Genomic DNA, 18,217 nt, shown 5'->3' with positions numbered 1-18,217 from the left:
TCCTCTCTGCCCTCTTGGAGGGCATATTCCCAGCCACCCCTCTCAAATCCAGATCTCCACCCAGGACCCCACCCCACAGCCCCAGCTCTCACTGGTGGTGATGGTCTTGGAGGCAGGAGGGCCCCAGCTAGTCCCTCGAAGGGCACGGACAGTGACCTGGTACTCCTGACCGGGGGCCAGTCCTCTCTGGTCATAGGCTGAGGCAGAGCTGGGCACCCGTGCTGTGAATGGGGGGCTCGGCCCCTCTGTCTGCGAGAGAGAAAGCACCAGGTGGATCAGGGCTGCCACTCTCACCCCTGCCGCTCAACCCCCCTTATCCTTTCTCCAGTTCCAGGCAGGGTCAACATGGGACTGTGTAGAACTTGGCCCTATACAGCTGGGGTGCGTGGGTGGTATCGGCAAACACACGTAGAACACCTACTCCATGCCACGTACTATTCAAGGCGATTTATAGATATGAACTCACTTAATCTGCTCAAGAATCTGATGAGGGAGGTCGTATTATTCCCAACGGAGAGATGAGGAAACTGAGGTACAGAAGGATTAAGTGGCTTGCCCAAGGTCACCAACACCAAGAAAGTGGCAGGGATTTAAACCCAGGCAGTGTGACCTCAGAGTCCCCTCTCATGGGCACTACCTTTTTAGTCTGTTCATCAGCTGTCTGCCAGAATTCGGACACCTGCCAGGACTCTTCTTCTGGCTTTCCCCCCAGCAAACCTGACTCCCTGGGCTCGAGGAGGCTTCTCCTAAGCGCGTTCCTGTCATAACAGATGAAGTAGATGAGGGATGCCACTTCAAGTCTCACTTCCTCCTTCAAGCAGCTGCCCCAGCCTGAGCCTCCCCACAGACACCTGCCCCTGTGACCCACGTCACGACATTTCCTTTCAGGTACTTTTCTTGTATCCTCAGCAGGGTTGTAGGCCCCTCAAAAACAAGGCCCACCTGCTCAAAGTTCCACAAATATGTTCCCTGATTTTGTGCCTGGCATCATCTGGGCACTGGAGACATAAAGATAAAGGATATGATCCCTGTCCTCAGATAGCTCATGCCCTAGTAGCTAAATGTGTGGCCACGTCTTAAGTTTTATTAGATCCCTAACCCAAATCTCTATGTGTAGCACAGGCCTGTAAGAAAACAACCCTCCTTCAAGTATTCATGTAAAGTATTATGATTATTTGTGGTGACCCCATAGAAAATCTGCCAGCCCCTGCTCCAGGCAGGGTCTCCTGGAGTGCCAGCCACTGCGGAAACAGGAAGAATGGACATTTGTGAGTAGTCTAACAGCCCAGCATTTCGCTGGGCTGTCTATCTAGGACAGCTAATAAAGACGTTCTGTTCTGTTTAGCTATGTTGGCCGTTATGGGGACACCTCCGTTCAGCCAAGTAGGATTGGAAATTTCAAAAGGTACTCTCCTAAACCAAGAGAATTGTGGGGAAATCAGCATAGTAAATACCAAAGTATAAAACCAGATGAGAGTCCACGTAGAGCCTTCTGGGTTCAGGATGAAGTAAAGCTTTGTCAGAGTTCTCTTGGCTGAAAAGCTTTCCTGGGCACACAGGATCCCCATCCCTCTCCTACTCACTCTGCCCTAGGATACCCCATCCTGGGAGGCCTTGGACTGGTCTCAACTCAAGACCTGTGTGCTTCTCCTCCTTTCCAGAACTTATTCTCTGTCCCCTTATTCCCCCAACACACACACACACACACACACACACACACACACACACGAATACACATACACACACACACGCACGCTTTGAGTACTCCCTGATGATGTCTGGTCCTTTCAGCAAGAGAAGCCCACCCCCAGAGTTCTCCTTCTCCCTTCAGACCACCTACATGAACCTTTTAAACGCTTTGTAGTCCCTCCTGAGACCCATTTGGGAACAGTCCCCTGAAAAGTCCCACTGTCAGTCTAAGCCACATCTCTCAGCACCACCTGTCTGGTCTGATGCAGGCTCTCTAGCCAGATGCTAGCAGCTGGTTCTGCCCCTTGGTGAGAGTTTTGGCTGCTTCACTGATGTCCTTGGCAAGATTCTAACTCTATTCTCAATATCAACCTCATGGCCCCAGGTGGGCGACTCCACTTTGGCAGGTCCCTGGAGCTTACCTCATCCTCACCCTGCTTTTCAGACCAGACCAAACAAATTTTCTCAGGCTGCAAGGGCCTGTGTCCCAATGAAAACGTGGCTTAGCCCCAGTTTCCAGGCTGCAGAATACACCCAGACAGGGAATACTTGAATGTCGTTCTGTTCGGGGGTTCACCTCCCTCAGTTTCTTCATGCTTTCTCTCACATTCATAGAAGACCTCGCCTTTTGCAAAATAGCAACATTTCTTAAGTTAGTGGTCCTTGGGCTTGGGGTGCACCAGAATCACCTGGAGGGCTTGTTACAACACAGGTTACTGGGCTCTGCCCCCTAGAGCTTCTGACTCAGTAGATCTGGGGGTGGAGTCTGACAATTAGCATGTCTAGTGCTCCAGGTGATGCTAATGCTGTAGGTCCAGGGAACACACTTTGAGAACCACTGAGTCAGAGGAACAATGCCACGTATGCAGGGAAAGGAGGAATGTTCCTCTTCTGTGTTCTGAAAATCATTCCAACAACTAGCCATGTCCCTTAGCCAGGGATAGTAGAGTTTGGGCTTTGAGAGAGAAGTGGTTCTAGAAAAGGGGAGGGGATAAGGTAGAGAGAGGCTTCTAGGAAGATGGCAGTGGCCAGAGGACAGCCAGCTACTGAATGTCCTCTGTGCCAACAGAAATGGATAGAGAGTGCTGGCTAAGGCAAGAGGCACAATTCTAGGGGCCAGCCACAAAAAGCATAGAAAGCATAGTCAGAGGGCCAGTAGCACAGGCTGATGTGGAGTCCAAGGGAGGAGTCTGGGGACCGATCTTACGGGAGCATCTTCCACACCCTGGCTCAGAGAGAACCCAGAATGTGACAGAGGCCCATACCCAGAGCAGAGCAGATGAGCTAAGAGCATGGCCAAGCTGGACCCCGGCCAGCTCAACACCAGCCTGGCCCCACGGAGAGGGAGAAAGCCTAGGGCTGCAGCGGGGAGGCTGCACCCCCTGAGAACACCAAGGATAAGTTCATATTTACTAAGAGTGGGAGATGATGCTGCCCTGTAAGCTCCTTCTATCTCAAGTGTTTATTTTACTTCTTCTTTCCCTGAAGTTCCTTAGAAAAGTTCTGTTTAAAAGTCCTACCCTCTCAAGATTAAAGCTATGCAAATAATATACACACAGAAGAGAGTGGGAGAAACCCTTTACAATGTTAACAGTGCTTGTTTTAGTGTGAAAGCCAACGGTTGTTTTTTTTCTCTAGTTGCCAAATTCTTGTCTTGTGATTACATTATTTTTATAACCGAAAATAATTTTTTTTTAAACAGAAGAAAAATCCAAGCTCTCTTGGTTGTACAGCAAAGTAGGGATTTCTGCCTCTGCTCCTACCAGGGGGTAAGGAGAGACAGAACACGGCAGGGCGCTGGGCTTGAGGGGATAATAAGAAGACTTAGAATGACAAGGCCAGTTGGGGTGGGGGTGACAGCCAGCACCTCTGAGCTGTCCCTTCTGTCCTAGAGGCTTCCTAGGTTTAGGCCCTGGGACTTATTTATTTTTCCAGAGTCCTGACTGGGTAGAGATGAGAATGACATGGCCTACCCACCAATGGCATTTGTGGGATGATGCGGGAAAACATTTGGACAGTAGAAATGTCAGATGATTTGAAACTAGGAGACCAAACACATCATAAAGGCCCAATCTGCATAAAGGGAAATCTCTAATGACAGGCCATGGTCTTTATCCTTAGGGTGTCCCCAAATATTTTAAGAGTGAGTTGGAAGGAGACAGAGAAAGGAGGTTTTGCAATGCACCGATGACACGGAGGTAGGGGAACCAGCTCACAGACTCAAATAATTGCAACAGCCTAGACAGGTTGGCCCAAAGCAAAAATGAAACACTGAAGAGAGCCAAATGCAAAGGCTTATATTTAGGCTTAAAAAAAGAGTATGGGGCTTCCCTGGTGGCGCAGCGGTTGAGAGTCCGCCTGCCGATGCAGGGGACACGGGTTCGTGCCCTGGTCCAGGAAGATCCCACATGCCGCGGAGCAGCTGGGCCCATGAGCCATGGCCGCTGAGCCTGCGCGTCCGGAGCCTGTGCTCCGTCCGCAACGGGAGATGCCACAACAGTGAGAGGCCCGCGTACCGCAAAAAAAAAAAAAGAGTATGTAGTTGAATGTCTTCCTTTTTCCTTCTTTCTTTTCTTCCTTTCTTTTTTCCTTGTTTATATTTTTTAAAGTTTCTACACTGAGCCTATATGACTTTTATCATTAAAAGTTACTTAAAAAAATCAAATGTGATCAAAATAACTGACAGTTTGTCATTTATGAACTGACCACAAGTTCATATATGTCAACTCTGAGAAAAGCACCAGGGTAGCCAGAACGAACCGGGGGAAAAACTGGGGTCCTCTTTGCTCCCACATTTTGATGGGGTGGGGCACATACAAAAAGCAGGAGGTATTAGAGGAGGAAAACCAAAAAGTGAAGGATTCAGAGAACAAAGCATTAAGAAAAGGGGAGAAGAAACCAGTGGATTTGGCCTGGAGGGAATGAAGGGTGACGTGATGGCTGATGTCTCCAAATACTTGAAAGCCTATGGTGTAAGACACAGGGAAAGAAAAATCGCGTTCTGACGGCTGGCGAAGGCCCAGCTAGGGCCAATGGATGGATGTTAGAATGGGGCAGATTTGGATCCAGCAATAACAGAAAGAACTGACTACAGTGATGAACAAAAGTGGAGTCGGCAGCCTCAGGAAGGCTGAGCTCAAGGTCACCAGAGATGTTCCAGCAGCAGTGGGCCAGTGCTGCAAAGGCTTCTGCACCGGGTGTGGGGCAGAAGGAGCAGGCCTTTAGAACAGCTTCGGGAATCAGCCAGCTGGATGCAACCACTGGCTACCTGGGACTCCTGCTTGAGGTGAGCAGGAGGGAGCCCCCTCCCCGCAGTCCTGCCCACTCAGCCCCCTCTTGGAGCTTGGCTCTCACCGTGGGGATGAACTGAATTTCGTAGGCATCCACATTGCCAGGAGCCCGGGTCCACTCTGTCCGAACCATCGTCTCCTCCAGGAGGTGCATCCTCAGGCCCTCAACGGCTGGCACCTCTGTCCAGGAGAACAGGATTTGAGAAGATGCTTAGCCCCAGGCACGCCAACCTCCACCGTCACAGGCCCCTCACAGGCCCCTCCTACTCAGGGCCGCTCTGAGAGATCCACCCAAGCTCTGACTCCTCTCTGGGGGTGGGGCAAAGCCGGCAGCGGCCAGAACAGACCTTGGGTCTCCTTTACTGCCGCCCATCTCCAGGAACACAAAATCTCCCTAAAAGCAACTAAAGGGGCCCCCAATCTGCTCATCAGAGATCTGAAGGCAGGTCCCGCCTGCAGGCGTGCCCCCACGGTTCTGCAGCCCCTGGTGGACAGTGGCTACCTGGCTCCTCTGACTGCCCCGCCCCCCACCCCAATATACGCCCCCCCCCCCCCTTCACTCTTCCTCCAGTTCTCTGGGCTCCTAGGCCTCAGACTCAGGCTTTCCCACTGGCTCCAGTTTTCCAGTCCCTTTTCCCACTGGGAAAGGCTGCCCACTCACCTTCCCCGCAGTCCTCCCCTGCATAGCCATCTTGGCAGATGCAGCTACCCTCACGACACTCTCCCCGACCGCGGCAGTCCCCGGGGCACGTCTGGATGGCGCAGTCGGGGCCTCGGAAGCCCTCGACGCATACACACTGGCCTGCGCGGCACAGTTCCCGAGGCCCGCAGCCCCCGGGGCAGGCGCTGGCGGGAGGCCCTTCCTGCCCGCAGTCCTCGCCGCTATAGCCCGCGTGGCACACGCACACGCCCTGCACACAACGTCCCCGGCCCCGGCAGTCCGCCGGGCAGTTTCGGGTGGCGCAGTAGGGGCCGGTGTAACCAGAGTCGCACACGCAGCGCCCGTCCTCACAGCGGCCGCGCCGGTGACAGTTGGAGGGGCAGGTACGGAGGCTGCAGTCCTCGCCCGTGTAGCCCTCCCAACAGGCGCACACACCATCCTGGCACACGCCGCGCTGGCTGCAGTCGCGCGTGCACCGTCTCACGCCGCAGTCTTCACCCTCGTAGCCGTCGTCGCACACGCATCGCCCCTCCAGACACTGGCCGCGACCTTGGCAACCCCTGGGGCAGCTGCGCACGCCGCAGTCTTCGCCCTCGTAGCCCACGTCGCACAAGCACACGCCATCCTCGCAGCGGCCGCGACCACGGCAGTCCCCGGGACACCGTCGGCTCCCGCAGTCCTCGCCTGTGAAGCCCGGGTTACACACGCAGCGGCCGTCCACGCAGCGCCCGCGACAGTCTCCGGGGCAGGCGCGCGTGCCGCAGTCCCGGCCTGTGTACCCGGGCCAACACACGCAGCGGCCGCTCTCGCAACGACCCCGGCCGCGACAGTCCCCGGGACAGCTGCGCACACTGCAGTCCTCGCCGCTGTAGCCCGCGTTGCACACGCACACGCCGTTCTCGCAGCGCCCGTGGCCCCGACAGTCGCGCGGGCAAGCGCGGGCGCCGCAGTCGGGCCCCGAGTACCCAGGCCAGCACACGCAGCGGCCGTCCTCGCAGCGGCCCCTTTGGTTGCAGTCGCCCGGGCAGCTGCGCACTCCGCAATCGTCCCCGCTGTAGCCTGGGTCGCATATGCATTCGCCCTCCTCGCAGCGCCCTCGGCCCCGACAGTCGCGGGGGCAGGTCCGCGTGCTGCAGTCTTCGCCCGCGTACCCGGGCCAGCACACGCAGCGGCCGTCCACACAGCGCCCGCCCTCACCACAGTCCCACGGGCAGCTCCGAGAGCCGCAGTCCTCGCCAGCGTAGCCAGGGTCACAGACGCAGCGCCCGTCCTCGCAGCGCCCCTTCTGGCTGCAACCTCGGGGGCAGCTCCTCACCCCACAGTCCTCGCCAGTGTAGCCTGGGTTGCACACGCAGCGCCCGTTCTCGCAGCGTCCCCTCTGGCTGCAGCCCCGAGGGCAGGAGCGCAGGCTGCAGTCGGCCCCGGAGAAGCCCGCGCGGCACACGCACACGCCCTGCACGCAGCGCCCGCGGCCGTGGCAGTCCCCCGGGCAGGAGGGCCAGTTACAGCTGGGGCCGGTGTAGCCAGGGAAGCACACGCAGCGACCACGGACGCAGCGACCCTGATCATTACAGTCATCTGGGCAGGACCGGGAAGCTGAGGGGGGAGAGGAGGGGGTCGCCGCGGCATCCTTGGGGTCTGAGCAGGTGGGCCCACCCCAGCCTGGCTCGCAGGAGCAGGCACAGCGGCTCAGGTCAAACACGCCATGGAGACTGCAGAGGCTCCGCACGTCCGTCTGGCCTGGAGTAAGAGCAAGAGGTGGGCCTCAGTCTCTCTGCGGGAGTGGCTGACCCTGTATCGTGCTCCTCTGAGTCAGCTTCTCCAGCAGAGCCAGCCTCATTTCCTAAGGCCATCTTAGTTTCCAGCTGCAACTTGTCAGTATATGTGGCCTCCCAGTGCCCTAACATACGCTGGGGAGGAGAGGGCTGACATCTAGTCATGTGGCTCCTCTCTCAGAGTTGTTCCCAGGCCGCACTCACCGCCCCCAAGGTGGGGGCAGGCATGCCTTTTTCTAATTCATACCGAGGTCCTTTATAGACTAGCGATGCCCACCCAACCCTAACCCACTTCTCCACCTTCCTCTTTTTCTGTGCCCCTTCCTGGGATCATCCGCTCACCTGTGCCAGCCTGGGCAGCAGCAGGACAACATCCCCCAGTGCACTGTTCCTTGAGCCCCTTCACCAGCTCCTCCAGGATCTCCAGCCGGACCCTCAGGGCCTGCACCTCTGAAGCAGGGACGGGGGGCTCAGTGCCTGGGGGACAGCCACAGCTACCTGAATTGGGCAGGTTAATGCGGTGGGTGAATACCACTTGCTTCTCCCCTCCTTCCACGGTGTGCTCATAGAGCTGAGAAGAAGGGCCTCCCCCTCCTGGCTGTTGTGTGCGGCCTCCTGGCTGGGGAGGAGGCCGTGGGGCTGCGAGTGTCACATTGGACTGTGAAGAGAAAGGCCCTGCTCTGACTGTGCCCAGCAGCACCAGGAGGGCCAGGCTGGAGGTTAGGGAGCCTTGGGCTGGCATCATTCAGGAGGCTGCAGGGAGAGAGGGCACATATGAGAGCAGCTTCACAGAGAAGGAGACAAGATGAATGCCCTCCTTCCCCAACACACACACCCATAGTCCCACCACCCACAACTAATCTACCCAACTCACATGTTGGAAAATCCACGTTCAGCCCAACCCTAACGGATACCCTCCTTGGGCAGATCTGTCTCTACCTTGTTTTCTGATATCACTTGGTCACCCTGCTCCACCCCCTCCACCCACACTGGTCTGTTTTGCTTGTTCCACAGACACTACAAGATTACATTAGACTAAAGGGCCTTTGCACTATATGTCTCCTCTGTCTGGGACGTTCTTCACTGAGCTCTCGGAGGCTGTCTCCTTCTTGTTCAGATCTTAACTCACATGTCATTGAGCCCCAGAGGTCTTCCTTGATGCCCAGTTGGAGCAGTCTTTCATCACTCCCCAGCACAGGGTCCTCTGCTTACGTTCTTAAGGTACCTACTGCTGCCTGAATCAACTGTTTGTGTGGCTACTTGTTTATCTTTCTCCCACTGCTAGGATGGGAACTCCATACGAACAGGGACCTCATCTGTCCTGGCACTGCTGTACGCCTGTGCCTGGCACGCGGGGGCTATTCAACACATTTTTGTTGAATGGATCAGTGGATGAATATAAAAGACTAATCCTTCCACAAGCACCTGGGTCCCAGCTCCTATTGTCTTTCAGAAACCTTAAGGTGTAGATTATCCTCTCTGTCTTGTATTCAGCCCCTTACTCTCAACTAGATCCCTCCCATCAGCTTCCCATATGAGCTCAAAAAGCTCCTGTTTAAAACAAAAAAACAAAAAAAACCCTCTTCCTCAGGACTTACATTACCGAGTATCAAATATCAAAACATTACAAAGGTGCAAGGATAGAGAGAACAGAATAGGGTCCAGAAACAGACCTACACATATGTGGTCACCTGATTAATGAAAAACGTACCACTGCAATTAAGAGGAGAATGAACTGTCTTTGTGATAAATGGTCCTGGGTCAAATGAAGATCCACATGGGGAAAAAAAGTCTATCTCTACCTTATGTCCACCTACAGAAATTAATTTAAAATGAATATATAGGGACTTCCCTGGTGGCACAGTGGTTAAGAATCTGCCTGCCGGGCTTCCCTGGTGGCGCAGTGGTTGAGAGTCCGCCTGCCGATGCGGGGGACACGGGTTCGTGCCCCGGTCTGGGAGGATCCCACATGCCGCGGAGCGGCTGGGCCCGTGAGCCATGGCCGCTGAGCCTGCGCGTCCGGAGCCTGTCCTCCGCAACGGGAGAGGCCACAACAGTGAGAGGCCCGCGTAACGCATAAAAAAAAAAAAAAAAAAAAAAAAGAATCTGCCTGCCAACGCAGGGAACACGAGTTTGAGCCCTGGTCCGGGAAGATCCCACGTGCCACGGAGCAACGAAGCCCGTGAGCCACAACTACTGAGCCCACACGCCACAACTACTGAAGCCTGTGCACCTAGAGCCCATGCTCCGCAACAAAGAGAAGCCAACGCAATGAGAAGCCCGCGCACCGCAATGAAGGGTAGCCCCCACTCACCGCAACTAGAGAAAGCCCACGCGCAGCAGCGAAGACCCAACGCAGCCAAAATGAAAAAAAAAAAAGGATTTCTTAAAACCTAACCACAAAACTTAACCACAGAGGTCATCAAAAGACACCATTAAGAGAATAAGAAGGCAAGCTACAGAGTGGGAGAAAATAGGTGAGATATGTCAGAATATGAATATATATGTATATAAATTATATATGAAGGGGAGAGTAGGACACAGTTATTGAGAGTGAGAGAGAGGATTAAAATCTAAACTAAAGAATTCCTTCAAAACAAAGACAACAAACAAAAGGCAGGCCACCCAGTTTTTTGGTTTTTTTTGCAGTACGCGGCCTCTCACTGTTGTGGCCTCTCCCGTTGTGGAGCACAGGCTCCGGACGCGCAGGCTCAGCGGCCATGGCTCATGGGCCCAGCCGCTCCGTGGCATGTGGGATCTTCCTGGACCGGAGCACGAACCTGTGTCCCCTGCATTGGCAGGCGGACTCTCAACCACTGCGCCACCAGGGAAGCCCAACCCGTTTTTTAAAGTGGCAAAAGAAACAGGCTCTCCAATAAAGAATATAGCCAAAGGGCCAATTAATATATAAACAATAAACATATGTATGTGTAGAACAAAACCAGTAATCAAGGAAAGGCAAATGAAAACGGCAACAGGATGCCATTAAATATCCACCAGCACGGCTAAAATTAAAGGGACTGTTGTTGCTCGATATTGGCAAGAATGTGAGGCTACTGGAACTCTCATTTATTGCAAGCAGGAGCAGATATTAGTGCAACCGGACTTCCCTGGTGGCACGGTGGTTAAGAATCTGCCTGCCAATTCAGGGGACATGGGTTCAAGTCCTGATCCGGGAAGATACCACATGCCGCGGAGCAACTGAGCCTGTGCTCTAGAGCCCGTGAGCCACAACTACAGAGCCCATGCGCCACAACTACTGAAGCCCACACACCTAGAGCCCATGCTCTGCAACAAGAGAAGCCACCACAATGAGAAGTCTGTGCCCCACAACGAAGAGTAGCCCCCACTCGCCACAACTAGAGAAAGCCTGCGCACAGCAATGAAGACCCAACGCAGCCATAAATAAATAAATAAATATTATTTAAAAAAAAAAAAAAAGAAAGAAATGAGTGCAACCACTTTGGAAAACCAGTAAGCAGTTTCTACTGAGGCATACAGCCTATAACTTAGCAATTCCACTTCTTGGTAAATATCCAACAGAAACGACTGCGTACATCCTCCAAAAGACATGTACAAGAATGTTCATGGGATTTTTTTCATATTAGCCCAAACTGGAAGCACCTCAGGTGTCCATTAACAGTAGAATGGATAAATAAATTGGGGCATAGTCATAAAATGGAATACTATACAAAAACACCCTCTTGGGACTTCCCTGGTGGTACAGTGGTTAGGACTCAGCGCTTTCACTGCTGGGCCCCAGGTTCAGTCCCTGGTCGAGGAAGATCTGCAAGGCGCACGGTGAGGCCAAAACCAAAACAAAACAAATAAACAAACAAACAAAATGAAAAAACACCCTCTTGTTACATGCAACAACATGGACAAATTTCACACACATAACACTAAGCAAAAGAAACCATACACAAAAAAAGAACGTTGTGAATGATGCTATTTATATGAGGTTCAAAAACAGGCAGAGCTAATACAAGATAGGATAGAATTACTAGAAATATTTTGTACCTGGAACTGGGTGGTGGTTAAACATATGTATACATAATCAAAATTAATTGAGCTATACGCTTAAGATATGTGCATTTTACTATAGGCACAAAAATATACTTAATACACAAAATATACAAAAATATACTTAAAATTTTTTTTCCCCAATCTCACACTCCCTCCAGCCACCACATATTTTTCTTCTCCACTTCATGGCCATAGTTGTCAAAAGATTTGTCTGTACTCACTATTTCTATTTCCCTATATCCCATGCATGCCTCAATCTGTTCCCACCTGACTTCCCGATCTCCTTTCAACCCAAAGGTTACCAAATAGCCCTCCCAAAGGTCTCCCAATGATCTCAGTGTCACAAAATCTAAAAGACGTTTGTCTTCACCTTACTTGATCTCTCTCAAAATCACTGGATACTGTTGACCACATCCTCCATTTTAGAGCATTCTGTATCTGTGCTGTCATTAAGGTAGACAGGAGAGATCACTGACTCTCGAACACTTGAAATGCGGCTAGAGTGACTGAATTTTCTTTAGTATTTTTAACAGCTCCCCAGGTGACTGCAATGTGCAGCGAGAGTTGAGACCTACTGCAGTAGTCGTCCACCCAGGTACCTTCATCCAGACCCATGACTTTAATTTCCAAACTATACCCCAACATATAAACTCTCTCCTCTTAACTCCAAGCAATATATCCAACCTCCTATTTGGCCTCTCCTCTTGGGCACCTCAAATTCAACGTGTCTAAAACTGAACTCAACGTTCATCCTTCCTGTACTGCATCCCTTCTCAGTGTTCTCTACCGCAGCTCATGGCCTCAGCCTCAGTCATCCAGCCTCACGAGCCAGAAACCCAACAGCCTGTTCCACACCACTGTATTTCATCATATTTACCCATATTTTATTGTAAACATCTCTTTAATCTGCTTATATCTCTCCCTCTAAGCATCATTATAGTCCAAGCTACTATCTACCTTTTGCTTGACAACTGCAATTGCCTCCTAGCTGGTCGCTCTGCTTCCATTCTTGCCCCCTTATAATCTTGCGAAGGCAACTAGAATGTCCCTCTCCCCCTAAAACTCTTCGGTGTCGCCCTTCCGAATACTCTTCAAACACTGACAGACAGCCCTGCATCATTCGGCCTCAGCTGACCTCTCCCACCTCATCCCCCATAAGACTTCCCTCCCTCTCTCCACTCCAGTCTCACTGGCCTTAAGTCCCCCACACTCTTCCCAGCCCCAGACCTTTGTATCTATGGTTTCCTCTATGTGGAATGCTCTTCCCTTTTTTCTTGGCTTCCTCATCCTTCAGGTGTCAACCCCACATCACTTCCTCAGGAAACCTTTCCTGCCCAGGTCAGGTTCCCCCTATCACGTGACATCACAGCATTGTGTAACTCCCATTTGTAGTATTTATGACAATTTATAATCATATATTTTTTTGCGGGATTATTTTATTACTTCCTTGCCCACACTCAATCTTGCCTGCTAGACTGTAAGGTCCATGGGGGCAGGCATAGCACCCGCTTCTTTTCTTGGCTGCTATATCCTTGCATCTGGCACATAGTAAGTGCTCGATAAATACTTATTGACTATATAAATATTTAGTCAATTTACATAGCTCAACTTAAGCCCAGGACTAGCATCAGGGCTGGAACCAAGGACAGGACCAAGGTCAGGGCTAGGACCACGGACAGTGTCTGGGGCTGTAAGTTGGTTAGAAAGAGCAGCTGGGGCAGACGTTGACCAGGGAGCAGGCCAGGTGTGGATCCTGGCAGGGCTGCATGGTACAGGCACTTTGGAAAACCATTTGGCACAATCTACCAACTCTACTAGAGCTATATGCCAACCCTATGACCTGGCACTTCCACTCCGAGGAATATACCCACCACAGCAGTACTACTCATAATAGCCTCAAACTGGGAACTACCCAAATGTCTCACATCGGTAGAATGGATTAAATAAAGTGCGGTTTGTTCACACAGTGGAATAAAATAAAGCAACGAGAACAAACTACCACTATATGCAATAGCATGGATGGGTCTCACTAACACGGGGTGGAGCAGAGAAGTCGGACACAAAAGAGAATGTGCTGAAACATTCTATTTATGTGAGGTCTGAGTCTAGACAACGTTAATCGTCAACTGGTAGTGTTACAAGTCAGAAGTGTGGCACTCTCGGGGGAGTAGTGACCAGAGGGGCGTGGTGGGGAAATTCTGCGGTGCTAAGAACATCCTGTTTCTTGATCTCAGTGCTGGTTACCAAGTTGTGTTTGTTTGTGGAATCCACTGAGGCAAGAATTGGGGGGGCACAGGGAGACAAGGGTTAGAGAGGAAAGGTAGTGGGGCGCTCGGGGTGAAGGAGAGGGGGCTATGGTAACAGAGGAGGGTGCTGGGGGCAGGTTCAGGAGAAGGGTTAAGGAGAGGTGTTAGCAGGTGCCCAGTTCTTCCAGACCAGAGAGGCTGGAGTGGGAAGGAGGGCAGGGTGAGTTGTGGGAATGCTGACTGGGGAGGAGGGAAGGGACTGTGACCCGCACCTCCTTGCAACACGCACACGTTTCCTGGCTTCCTACACTTAAAATTCTCCTCTGAGTCTGAGAGAAAGAAGTTTCCGGGGCTACCAGCCAGCATAGCCCGCCACCACCCCACGAGAGATGGAAGGGAGCTGGACTAAGGGACAGAGCGTTTCCACACCGAGAGGCACCCTGCCCAATAAAGCCTGGGCAGAGAGACCTGGCAGGCAGAGAGTTGCCCTTCCCTCGGCCCCTCAGCCCTTCTCTCAGCTTGGAGTGTAGCCTTGGGCATGAGGTGGGCTGTGACCTACCTTCAAATCCTGTTGCCCTGTGTCTAAGGCCGTGCACATCACTGGGTGCGTACACACACAAATACACGTACACAGACAAATGCACTCATGTGCGCTCCTCCACAAATACAAATGTGAACACACTTCTTGTATACGTATACTCATATTTATCCAAAGCAGCTTGCATCTTTGCAGGCACACACATTTGAGCATGTACACGGGCACACACACATAATCTTCTCTTCACATTTCCTCCACACCTAGTCATTGGGTGATGCCTAAAAAAAGCTGATTTCTCACTGGCTCAGAGGGCAGCTATGTGAGTCAAAGAACTTAGTTGGAGTGAGGGGAACCACACAGGAGGCCCTTCTCCAGTGGGGAGCAGAGGATACAGGGTGCCCCAGTCTCCCTACCCTGACAATCAAATCCTGCATCTCTCCCCACGTGGTGGGGGGAAGGGGCAGGGTCTCTGCAGCAGGAAGGAAAGCAGCAGGAAAGAAGTGAAGCTGGTCTGAGAGGAGAGGAGTTGCCCCCACAGGCCACACCCCCAGAGCCTCCTTCCCAGTACCCCTCTCTGGCCGGGTCTCCACCACCCCCCAGCTCCCCATTCCCAAGTCTTGGAAGAATCCCGCTCCTCTCTCAGCACTAGGAAAGCAGAAAAGCTGGGTGTCCCTTGTGTTTCCCCCTCATCACCCTCCCCCACCACTGCATCTGGGGTGCTTCATCTTCTCGGCATCCTCCCCAGCGTTGGAGGGCTGGCAGGGACGGGGGGCATCTTCCCAAAAGCTATGACTCAGCATGCAGGCTATTCATGTCGTGGCCAACTTTGACACTTCGCTCATCAGGGACTGTAGGTCCCAAGAAGTGGGGAGAGGGGCTGGCTTCCGTGAGGATGTTCCAAAAGTGGAGGATTTTGGCCCCATCGCCATGCTTTTCTCTGCTCCTCATGGCACAAGAGGAGTGAAGGTAGAAGGATTCCAGGACTGTGAGATGGAGGAGGGAGATGAGGGCGGGCTCCAGATACTGGGTTGGAACCAGGTGACCAGGAGATACCCGGAGAGGGGGGAGTTGGAGCATCCAGATGCCCCTTACTCTGGGGAGCTAATGGGCCAGAGAAATGGGAAAATTAAAAGAAAGGACTTCCGGACCCCCAGGGGGAAAGAGTTTTGGGGGCAGTGAGAGATAGAAGGTGGGTTCTGGTCCTGCACTGAGAGACCAGGACTGAAGGGAAAGGAAGGTTGAGGAATTGAGGTGCTGGGTCCCCAGGGCTTTGGAGGCAGGGCCAGGGAAAGAGGGGAGGGGCCGAGGGTCTGGGAAGTGGGCGGGGATTGGAAGCCAACAGACAGCAGCTGCGGTGTTTCCATGTTTCCGAGTTGCTTCCCAGTAGTTCCTCTCAGTTCCATTTCCAGTTGTTTCCAAGCCATTAAATTCTTTCCAGGCGAGATAAGGGTCCCGCCTGTCCCACCCAGGGTGTGTCACGTGTAAGGGGGAGGTTCAGACAAACAGAAGCAGGAGAGCCTGGAAGGGGGATGGAGCGAAGACGGAGCCCCTGTGCCCCTGGAGGCATCTCTCAGTCATCACAGCCCCGCTGAACCGTGAGTCATGGGTGCAAAGCTCTCTGCCAAGAACAAGTTTTAGGATTCTCTCTGCAGACTCCGTGCCCTTCCCAGACCTGAGAGTCCTGACTCTGCTTCACTTCAGCACTTCCTAAAGTCTCCAGACCCCCAGAACTCCCTCCCGGGCCTTGCAATCCACGTGCTGCCACCTGGGGAGTCCCCATCTGGGTGCTCAAAGAAGCTCCCTAGGGCACCTTCCTGGAGCTCTGGCTCAGCGGCTCCAGCCGGAGCGCTTGGGGTTCCACCAGCACCTTCCTCCTGAGTTTCAGCTGGCCACCAGCTCCGCGTGGGCCCTGCCTTCTCCAGCCCCAGCAACTCCAGGGCCCAGACCCCCGGATCACCGATAACCACCTCCACCTGGGTGCCATGCCTAGTCCTGTCCAAACCCCAGCATCCGCCCCGCCCCCACCCCTCACCAACACCCACACTGACTTGTCCTCCCAGACACACCCTCCACAGGGAGTCCAGTCTCCAGCGCATGGTCCTATTCCTTCTGCCCCGACGGAAAGTCCCCGCTCTGGGAGGCTCTCCTGGGAGGCTTTCCTGCCAACCTTCACCTGGGGTGTGGGAACAGAAGTCCCCGCCTCTCCCGGCTCCTCCTTCCTTCTCCCAGAGTGCCGTTCCTTACCTGAGTAACAAGTGGCTGCGGTGTCTGCACCTGCTCTGTCCCCGACCTTGGGAAGGGGGTTCTCGGGGCAGGATGGGTTGGCGCCCCTTGACAGCCCTGGGCTCCTGGATGTCCCTTTGCTTGTTCCCTGCAACAGGGGCTCACCGAGCCGCCACCCGACCGTCGATCTGGGCTGCGACAGTGAGAAGGAGGGAGGCTGCAGCGAGCAGGGGGAGGAGAAGGGGAGGACCAGCATGAAGTCAGGGAGAGGAGCGGAGATAGGGCAGGTCCTCCCGCCCTCCCGCCCCTGCCAGGCCCTCCCAACGTCATCACATGCCACCCCTCCTCTCCCCCCGCCGTCATCGCGACCCCCCCGACCCCCCCATCTGGGATCACTGGTCCCACAATACCCTCATCTCACCCCCTCCAGCCCTCGTCCAACCTCCCACATCCTTTCCTTATCCCATTTTTACCCTTCCTCCTCACCCTAATTTCCGTCCAACTTGACAGCTCCATCCTCATGCCACTTCTCCTTTTCCTCCACCATTTCTCCACCTGTTGGCCCTGTTCTCTGTTTTCTCCTCTCTAGCAACACCCTTTCCCATGTCAAGGCCCTCTCCCTCCTCCCTCCCCTGCACCTCCCCACCTCTTCCCAGCTGCCACAGTGCTCCAGCTTGGATCTTGCCCCATCTGTCTGTTGCCCAGCACCCACTCCTTCATCCCCCAACTAATTATCTCCCGGCAGGGCAGGGAGCATAGGGGATGGGTGGCAGGAGGAAACCTCCCTCCCAAGCCTACATCTCTCTCCAACAGGGGCCTTCCCTTGTCCCCACCTCTGCCCCTGCCCGGCCCCATTGCTGCCACCTGCACTCTCCCCTTTTCTTGCCTTGTCCCCGTGCCGCCTCTCCCCATCTGTACTGTTCAATCTCTGGTTCTCAGCTCGGGATCAAGGACCCCTTTTCATTCTCTCACCTCAGCAAATTCCTAGAGAAATGACGGATGAGGCTTGGGCACTGGCTGGACAAGGGCTTGGCTGAAGACCAGGACATAGGAGACTTGGGAAAGAAGGTGGGGTTCAAGGGAGACAGGGAAGGGAAGCCCGAAAGTTAGGAGGTTTAGGGATGGAGAAAGAGCGAAAGGCAGGTGCAGATACGGGGGTGGGGGCACAAATGGTGAGGTGACGTTCTGGAAAGTGGAAGAAGGCTAATGTCTGGGTGCTGCAGGGGAGCAGGGGTAGGGAGAGAGGCATGGGCTGGAGGAAGAGGTCACTTTGATATCGGGCAGAGACAGGAAGACTGACCAGAGGGCAGGGTGGCAGACACACCCACATCAGGCTGCTGGGCTGCTTCTCTGGTCTCATTTCCCCATGTGCTTTGCCACTCTGACAAGGGGCTGAAAAGGAGACTTTGGCCAGAGGAGAAATAGCCAGGCTGAGGGAGACCCCATCCCAGGCTTCACACGGAGGATAAAGTTCTTGCCACCCAGCTACAATCCTCACCATTGAGGAGTAGCTTGGTCAAGTCACAGGTCATGAGTGAAAGGGACGGGCAGGAGGCTGTGTGTGCCCGATTCTGCTGCTTGTGTTGGGGCACAGGTGTCCGTACCCTGGTCAGGTCCCCAGGGTCGTGGGTGTGGTGATCCTGGGTCAGGGCGCGCTGGCCCAGCACCTGGCTGTGCCCTATGTCCCGTGAACTCCCAGTGGCTGAGGGCGAAGGCTTGCATGTTCCCTCACGTGGGTGTCCCTGTGTGTCCGTGTGTCTGGGTGTGTG

General features: G+C 53.7%; 1 protein-coding gene across 7 annotated transcripts in view; it reads right to left on the bottom strand.

Moving 5' to 3' along the window:
- The window catches only part of TNXB (tenascin XB), a 61,723-nt gene extending 44,673 nt beyond the window's left edge, over positions 1–17,050 (bottom strand). For 4 of the 7 annotated variants that reach the window (XM_032650531.1, XM_032650535.1, XM_032650536.1 and 1 more), the window contains exons 1-6: positions 16,935–17,050; positions 16,470–16,665; positions 7,758–8,168; positions 5,641–7,380; positions 5,044–5,159; positions 93–249 (exon numbers count right to left, since the gene is read on the bottom strand). In XM_032650531.1, the coding sequence (XP_032506422.1) occupies positions 93–249; positions 5,044–5,159; positions 5,641–7,380; positions 7,758–8,160 (2,416 nt within the window). In that variant the 5' untranslated portion in view covers positions 8,161–8,168; positions 16,470–16,665; positions 16,935–17,050. Of the gene's footprint in view, positions 1–92; positions 250–637; positions 754–5,043; positions 5,160–5,640; positions 7,381–7,757; positions 8,169–16,469; positions 16,735–16,934 lie in introns of those variants that run through there. The other 3 variants (XM_032650533.1, XM_032650532.1, XM_032650537.1) reach the window with 3 other exon arrangements.
- Positions 17,051–18,217: the final 1,167 nt, after the last annotated feature.

Source organism: Phocoena sinus, chromosome 11, assembly GCF_008692025.1.
Source record: "Phocoena sinus isolate mPhoSin1 chromosome 11, mPhoSin1.pri, whole genome shotgun sequence".
Taxonomy (NCBI): domain Eukaryota; kingdom Metazoa; phylum Chordata; class Mammalia; order Artiodactyla; family Phocoenidae; genus Phocoena; species Phocoena sinus.
This window is presented reverse-complemented; position numbering and strand designations above follow the sequence as displayed.